This window comes from Chelonia mydas, chromosome 1 (assembly GCF_015237465.2).
Source record: "Chelonia mydas isolate rCheMyd1 chromosome 1, rCheMyd1.pri.v2, whole genome shotgun sequence".
Classification (NCBI taxonomy): Eukaryota; Metazoa; Chordata; order Testudines; family Cheloniidae; genus Chelonia; species Chelonia mydas.
The window spans coordinates 150,793,276-150,801,915 of NC_057849.1; the positions used below are offsets into that span (position 1 = coordinate 150,793,276).

The 8,640-nt window shown below is 45.3% G+C and overlaps 1 protein-coding gene across 1 annotated transcript; it reads right to left on the reverse strand.

The window, feature by feature from the left end:
• Positions 1-1,236: 1,236 nt before the first annotated feature.
• RPL8 (ribosomal protein L8) lies at positions 1,237-8,068 on the reverse strand. Its single transcript, XM_007064449.4, has 6 exons — positions 7,855-8,068; positions 7,348-7,491; positions 5,288-5,429; positions 3,988-4,206; positions 1,777-1,892; positions 1,237-1,441 (listed from the first exon to the last, which is right to left on the reverse strand). The coding sequence occupies exons 2-6, from the start codon at positions 7,483-7,485 to the stop codon at positions 1,283-1,285; spliced, it is 774 nt and encodes a 257-aa protein (XP_007064511.1). The 5' UTR covers positions 7,486-7,491; positions 7,855-8,068; the 3' UTR covers positions 1,237-1,282.
• Between the last annotated feature and the right edge of the window lie 572 nt (positions 8,069-8,640).

Below are 8,640 nucleotides of genomic sequence, written 5' to 3' on the forward strand. Positions count from 1 at the left end.
CGCTCTGCCGAGTTAATGCACTTAGAGCATTTTCTGTGGGGACACACACACGAATATATAAAATGGGTTTCTAAAAAACCGACTTCTATAAATTTGACCTAATTTCATAGTGTAGACATACCCTAAGTTGACATGGAGCACTCCTTCAGTTCTTCACCCCCCCCATGCTTGCTTGATGGAAGAGATGTGGATTCATGTAGTGTCTAGCAGAGGTCCTTCATGCCAGGAACTACTTTCAGCAGCCCCTTGGCTAATGTTAGAAGGTATAGGTGATTTCCAAACAGGACTTGTTCACAAGAAGCTGAAATTTTTTCCAGCACAATAGTATGTGCATGATACATGCAACAGCTTATATGTTCACTGAAAGCAATCATCTTCTTGCCTTTGTCCTACCCACCCAAAGATCTGCCTTTTTCTTTACAGGGAGGCATGAGGGAAGCGTGAGGTATTCTCAGGCAGAACAGCATCATGGCTGCCTTTCCAAAAAATTGTAATGTTGATGCATAATGCTGAGGGTATAAGGGAGGCTCTGGTGTAGCTTGACGAGCAGGTACTCCCCTGGGTGGAGTTAGCATACTAACAGACAATCATGGGGTAGTACTTGCTGGTCACTAAGCTTTCCCCACCAAAAGACTATTATTGCAGCTTGCTCACTCTGTGCTTGCACCGAATCGAACAGCAGCCAGGACATTCAGTTTTGTTAAGGCTAGATAGGGCAGACGTTTTTATAAGCCAGTGGTAATATTTCAAAATAGACTTTCCTGCCCCCCCTTCCCCTTCCACAAAGTTTATTTCAAATGTCTAGTGCATAAGCCATCCTTAAAGTACTTGAGTACACTTCTCAGTTAGTGCCTGAAGGAGACTCTCCTCCACAGAGAACTGAGCGCCTATGTGAAAGAGAACCATCACCTATTAATCCACACTTTACCCATGCCTTCCTCTAGAGGCCACCCATTCCTTTCCAGGGAAGAGGAGAGGTGGGTGACCAAGTTCTTACCCCCCACTTAACACTAGGTGATAGCTTCAATCTTATCTTCATCCCATAGTGAATCTGATCTGAACAGTTTCTAAAACCTATTCCTAGTACCAGGCTATTTGATTGCGACTAAAGACCCATTTATCCCAGTGAAGGCAAGAGTTCCACACTCCACCCTCACCCTACAAAAGTCTCCTCACTAATATAAGAGTCCCGAGAAGCTGATATCACTCCTTCATAAGGTTTACACAAGACAGGTGTGGGGGTTTTTAAAGCCTTTTATTGTGTAAACTGTATTGAAAGACATTAGTTCTCCTTCTCCTGCACAGTCTTGGTTCCACGCAGTCTACCAGTACGACGGGCAGCAATGAGACCGACCTTGCGACCAGCGGGAGCATCTCTCCTGATGGTTGAAGGCTTACCAATATGTTGATGGTTACCACCACCAAAGGGATGTTCTACAGGCTATAAAGAAAGTCAACAAGGTCAAAAATGTAGACAAAGGGATGTTTCAAGTTAAATAAATTAAACTTAACACTCAAACCAAGGTTAAGTGTGCACTAGAACTTATTTTATACCTTTTATCTCCTTACTTTATATAAAGGAATAATTTTACCTACCATGCATGCTCTACAGCAGATGTTTGCAACTGCAGAGCAATACTATATGCATTTTCTAGGCAGTTTATATAGCCTACACTCAATAGCTCTTGCCAAAAGCACCACTGAATCTTGAATGACAATTGTTAAGCCCTTACGTGAACTATAGGAGGACAGACATTTGAAAGCTGAGACACTTACATTCATAGCCACACCACGGACACGTGGCCAGCAGTTTCGCTTTGCCTTGTATTTGTGATAGGCACGACCTGCCTTTAGGATAGGCTTGTCAATACGACCTCCACCAGCAACAATGCCTGAAATTAATTTTAAAAATACAAATTAATTAGTTGGGAGTTAAGACGTTATGGTCATCACTTTATATTTTGAAAGCTTTAACTCATGCAGTGAAGTCTGTGGCTAAAATGATTAGCAAATGGCTTTGTTAGTGATGGGATATTTAAGGGGAAGTACCAATTCACACTAAGGAAAAAATGGACTGCTATTTTGCCATTTTAAACTGTTTTAGAAATCTTGTCTAGCTAGCTAATCTGTGAAAGTGAGTCACAAATGTGCAACTGTCCACACAAGCATTTCACACCCAGGACGAGAGTATGAATTGCTGCATGAAGGTTAGATACTGTGAAACTGCATCTTGCCAACAGGTGTTCTAGTATCTCTGTGCATTGAAGGTGGGCTGCAAAGGAAGAGTTCTTAATTTCAATCTCTATTTAGTTAACTTTTCTCCTTTTCATAGTAAGACTAGATCACAAAAGATGGTCCTGAATACCAGATCATTGGTTATACTTCCCAGAATTGCTTGTACAATGCCAACACAGCTGCCTGGAGTAATGAGATGTGACAACCTTTCAGTTAGAACAAATCATCATTGCAAGATCAGGAGAAACAGTTAGGGCCTACTGGGTTTTACCTTCAACACACTGGTCATGACTGACTTGGGACACTGCTAATAACAGCTTAAGATATGTGATGAATTAACTATGAAAATTACCGTAGCCTGTGTAATTTGCATATTCAGTCTTTTTATATTGCTTCCCCTGCCCTTATTCTGTACCACCAGTGTGTGTGTTAAATGCAATAGTTGTCAAACCCCTCTGTGCCCCTAGATGTAGGGTTACTAACACTCCAGGATTCTCCTGGAGTCTCTAGAAATTAGAGATTGTTATGTGATGAAGCCTCCAGGACTATGTCCAATCAAAATTAGCAACCCTACCCAGCTGTGGCAGAGAAGAAATGTACAGGGAAGTAATGAGTTTGCTACTGAAGTCCAAAAACTAGCTACTGGTAAAATGGATTGTTTAGAATGAAAGATGTCCAGTTTTTAAAACAATTTCCTGCTAGCTTCACACAGCACCTGCCACTGAAGTACAGCACCCCTATAATAGTTTAGGGTAAGTAATACTGTATCCTCATGCAATTTCAAAAAAGCAGGTAGTACTCTGTTTCTCAACTTTCTTGTACTGGCAACTGCCTTTGGACTTCACTAAGCTGAAGCCTGAGCTCCGCCACCCAGGGCTAAAGCATGTAACTTAGCTTTGCTGGGCCCCAGGCAATTGTCCTGCTTGCCACCACTAAACCCATCCCATGACCCCCAGGTTGAGAAACAGTGTTAATTCAGCTTTTAGACTGGACACTCAAGCAGCCATCCCAACTTCTGCAAGTAGTACCACAGGATTTAGTGATCAGATGGTCAGGATCTGGTGTATGTCTCATCTAATACAGAGCACCTGCAACAGCGGATGGGGCTTTGGCTTTAGCCTTAGACTCACTCAAAAGGAAGCCTGCCACCTCTTGGAACACCAATACTGTTTCCTACAGAACTGAAGGTTTTCCTTGTAAGTCTCCCAAGCAAGGGTAGCAGAATTGCATGCTTTCATAAACTGATCAGCTCTCTGCACATGTGTATTATGATACCTCTCTGGAACGGGAGTTTATCACAGTCTACTTTTGAACTCTATTTCTAAGCCTACACACCATTAGAACTTCTTAAATCCAACACAATAACTTCCTAATAACTCTTAATGATAAAGTATATAGGCTAATGTGTTAAGTTATTTGGGGGCTGAGAATGTCTTTTGTTCTTTGTATAATGCCTAGCATAGTAGAGATTCTAGGCTTTATGGTAACACAACTCGTGCAGTAAGACCCACATTAAAGCAGTACATTAAACTCCCATGTACACACTATTCACACGTACACCTATATAACATGTAGGCTACTTTGGGTCCACGTGTGTACAGTTAGCTTTCAAAGACGCAACACACACCCCAACCTAGATCACCAGTGTTTGAGGTATTAAGCACTGAGCCTATTTACTACCACCCCTTTCACTACAGTTTGGACACCATGAAGATACAATACATAAATTGACTGCTGTCACTTGTGACTTACCAACAACAGCTCTGTTTGCAGAAGAGATAACCTTCTTGGAACCAGAAGGCAGCTTCACTCGGGTTTTCTTAGTTTCAGGATTGTGGGAGATAACTGTGGCATAGTTTCCAGAAGCACGGGCCAATTTACCACGGTCACCAGGCTTTTCTTCAAGGCAACAGACAATGGTGCCTTCTGGCATAGTGCCAACAGGTAGGACATTTCCGATGTTAAGCTGAGCTGAAAAAAATAGACCCATTTAGTTATCTGTAGATGCACATCATAAGAGCGGCCAAACTGGATCAAACCAAAGGTCCATCAAGCCCAGTATCCGATCTTTTGACAGTGGCCAATGCCAGGTACCCCAGAGGGACTTTTTGAAGCTTAACTGTAATCTTGAAAAATCCAGAAATATTTATAGCTATTTTCAGGTACAATATACAGACTCAAACCAGAAATAAGGTATTAAACTATTACACATCACTAGAAGTATTTATAGGGTTACCAACATGATGCTATCTGGGTACACTTTCCCTCCCCCCTTCCTTCAATAACATAGTGACTTTAGGGTAATCAGTCAGTCAAATGTAAGGGATTCTAAGGAATAGTTTGTCAGAGGCCTGGACAAAAAAAAAAAAAAAGCACCTTGTTAGCTTATAAATGTTGTAATTAGTTGCAGAATTTGTTGAATGGTGAAATGTTTCCAGCTCCATATAAAAACATAGTACTTTGCAAACAGCTAGTGAAGGCCAGTGCATTAAACATTACTTTTAGAAATCTTAGGGCTCATAAGGTCATGCAGTAAAGTTCTCAGGAAGACAAACATGCAGGTCAGATTGCATCATATGAGTCTAAGCCAGTGGTTCTAAACCTTTCCAGATGACTGTACCCTATTCAGGAGTCTGATTTGTCTTGTGTACCCCCAAGTTACACCTCACTTAAACTACTCACTTAACACAATCAGGCATAAAAATAGAAGTATCACAGCACACTTACTGAAAAATTGCTTACTTTCTCATTTTTACCATATTATGAAACACCAATTGGACTATAAATTTTGTACTTATATTTCAGTGTATAGCATATAGAGCAGTATAAAAAAAATCATTGTCTATATGAAATTTTAGTCTGTACTGACTTCTCTAATGCTTTTTACGTAGTCTGCTATAAAATAGGCAAATATCTAAATGAGTATCGATGTACCCCTTGGACGACCTCTGCATACCCCCTGGGCTACATGTACCCCTGGTTGAGAACCACTGGTCTAAACTACCAGCTTCTGGAGGCCACTTAAACATGACTAGCTGCAGTTCTAACTCACCTTTCTTGCCGCAGTAAACAAATTGGCCAGTATGAATACCCTCAGCTGCAATGAACAACTCTGTTCTTTTCTTAAACCTGTATGGATCACGAAATGCAACCTTGGCAAGGGGAGCACCTCGGCCAGGATCATGAATGATATCCTAATGTGATAAAAAGCATATTTAGAAACAGCCATGTCATTTATTCAGATTAGTGACAAATACATAGGTTTAAGTATTTGCTACAAGCTTAACAGGCTCTTAAGACAAGTAGTTTAAACATTATTCTAACTCCTCCAAAAAGTTAGAATCTGGTACCAGTCTTTCACTCAACCCTTACTCTAAGTTCAGATCAAGTTCACTTCTGCAAGATGGCCAGGTCAAAAACCTAGCTGTAACAGTTCTCAGTTAAATATACTACTTCATGCTAATCACACTTACTGCCCTTTTTTAATCCCTGCAGACCTTCCAAAATTAGGCATTTGGCTTTCACTAACACCAATTTAATACGCTGTTTATGCATATTTTAACTGAGACCTACCAAAAAGCTATTTTGAGAACCATTTAAAAAGAGAGGAACTTTTTCAACTGCTCTCCAAGTAACTCCTCCCAACCCACATCTGTCAGAGTTTCAGAACTGCCAATATATTTATGTAAAGGTCTTAATTGATTTGGAACTGCCAAATTCATTTAGCTTTTGTAGGTGTGTGTTTGGTACTGTTAGACTGCCCCTTCTTTCCTCCAACAGGATCACACTGATTTGTTGCAATTAGATTGTTTGATGTTTAGACAGATCCTCTGAGCAGCAATCTGGGTCACTTAACAAGTTCTATTCCTCTAAAAGACTTTCAAATTGATTTCAGACTAACTCCCTTCTGGCCTGACAATAACCACCTGAAGTGTCAAGCTAAGAGTAGTATTTTTTCTAAGAAGCTTAGAGGAATTTATTGTGTTAAAAAAAAACAGCTAATGTTTGGAAGGCAGCATGACTATGCTAGTCTACACTAAATTAGACTGACTCAGCTACATCACTCAGAGGTGTGAAAAAATCCATACCCCATGAGCAATGTCATTAAACCAACCTAACTCCTTGTGTAGGCTGCACTAGGTCAATGGAAGTATTCTTTCATCCAGCTACCTGCCCCCTTGAATCCTTCCATCATTGTAGTGTCTATGCTAAGCACTACACCTGTGCCACTACAGAAGAGTAACTGTAGACATCCCCTTAGCCATCTGGGAGTCAGATGTGGGTTCTACTTCCAGCTCTGGCACTATCCTACTGGGAGACACAGGGCCAGTGTAGATTTTAAAAATGCGTAAATGTTGCATTGATGAACCCTCAAATTTTGCAAATAAAGAGCACTGCTTTAATTATACAGAATCAGGGAAAATTACTTAGGTTTTATAAGTAGGTCAACATGAGGTACCACATTAAATATCTATATTTTCATTCCTTACAATGGAGTGAATTCTGGTATTTACATACATCCACCTGCAAGTACTTTGTCGTGCATTAAAGTTTCTCCCTTAATTGCTTTTGGTTTGTTCAGTTAGCAGATGGAGAATATTTTTTTCCATTTTCCACTAGTTCAAAGTTCAGACTGGAAATTGAGACAGTATGAAAGCTTTATTTCCCGCCTCTAATTTATCAAAAAACAAGAGTGAATGATACAATTGTGTTCTTAAAATTTATGAAGCTAGATTTTCAGAGCCAGGGAAAAAGCAGCTACCTAGCTAATGATAGGACAAGAGCTCCTAGGAAGGTTTGGCCTTAACTGCCATGGAAATCATATTTAAGGTAAAGGTTATGTGTAGTTGCAAATCATGTTTTAACGGGTATATCAACCCATGAGAACAAATACAAAACATGATTAAAGTAATTGCAATAGGTTGCAGTTGGCTGACCTGAATCGCGATTAAAACCGAGTTTAAATCGATCCACCCCTGCCTCGAGCAATTCACTGCCCTTCTCCGAGTCCGGTCCCGCCACGGCCGTGGGGACGACACGTGCTACCCCCGCGCCGGCTCCCACCCGCGGCCTGAGCCGGGCACCCCCCGGGGCTCCTAGCCCCCGACCCACCTTTACGATGCCCTTGATGTAGCCGTGCCTCTCGGCGAAGTCGATCGCCCTCAGCTTAGCGGGGCCCTTCCGGTGCTTCACGTGGGCTCGGAACACAGACCCGGCGCCCTTCCGCTGGCCCCTGATCACGCGGCCCATGGCGCTCTGCGGGGAGAACGGACCCGGCTCGCGACAAACCGCTGACTCCGCGCGCGCCGCGCCGCGCGGCCCGGCCGCACCCAACCGCCGCCGCCCCCCCCCCCCCCCCCCCACAGCGCCACGCTGGCCCTTCCCGCCCTGGGAGGCCGGGCCGACAACCGGGCGCGAGGCGAGGAGGCCCCAGGAGCCGGCTGCGATTCGGACCTCGGGCCCCTGCCCGGGCCCCCCCCCCGAGACCTCGCGACCCGTTCAAACCCCTCCCGCCAAGGGCGCAGGGAAGGGCCGAGGGAAGGCTCGAGGCGGCTGAGGCCGAGGCGCCCCCGATGGGGGCGGATGGACCCGGCTCCCGTAGCGTCACGTTGCTCCTACCTCCTCCGGTGCCTGCTCCAGAAAGGAAGGAGGAAGGACGGTAGGGGGTCATGGCGGCGCTAAACCCTTCCGGGGCAAGGCACGGGCGGCGCGCGGTGACGTCATGCCGCTTAGCTTCCCGGGTAACGTAGTCCCGTCGCCTTCGCTTCTGGTCGAACTCTGAGTTCGGGGGTGCGGTGAGGGGCGGGGCGCGGCGCATGCGCCTCTCATGGAGGGTGAGAGGAGGCCGGGCTCGTGCTTGGGCCCAGTGATGCTGAGGGAAGGGGCGTGTCTGTAAGTGCAGCCCCCGCCCCCTCCCCATGTGACGTCATTACTGTCGGGAGCAGGGCGCTGTGTCACATTCGCTCCCTGGAGCCAGGCCCGTGCAGCGTGGCGCGTCTCCGCAAATCAGTAACCGCCGCGGTGACGCTATAGCGTGTAACCGCCCCGCCCACATTCCTAGGCTCGACTCCAGTCTCGCGGCTGCCCCGCCGCGAGCCTGAGGGGGCTTGTCTACACGCGGGGTTGCGCCGGTTTAACTTCATTTTGAAACCGAGTTTAGTTCAACCTAGTTTAGTTGAATGGCCGCCGAAGGCTGGGGGCGTCCCCCGGGATGTTTTACGTGGCGCTCACACCGGTCCCGCTCTTCCCTGGTTAACGCTCAGCAACCCTCCCCCCAGCCCCGGGGTCGGCTCCCCGGGACTGCGCGCCCCGGAGCTCCCCGCGCTTGTAGCGGGCCTTGAGGCTGTCGCTGAGCCGCTACTGTAGGGGGCCCCATGGTGGCCACCCCTCTGTCCACTCAAGTAG

Excerpts from the sequence above, each read along its gene's own strand:
- RPL8 (XM_007064449.4), bottom strand. The coding sequence starts at position 7,485 with ATGGGCCGCGTGATCAGGGGCCAGCGGAAGGGCGCCGGGTCTGTGTTC. Across the intron at positions 5,430-7,347 it reads ACATCAAGGGCATCGTAAAG|GATATCATTCATGATCCTGG; the intron begins GTGGGTCGGGGG and ends TTATCACATTAG. Across the intron at positions 1,893-3,987 it reads TGCAAACAGAGCTGTTGTTG|GCATTGTTGCTGGTGGAGGT; the intron begins GTAAGTCACAAG and ends AATTAATTTCAG.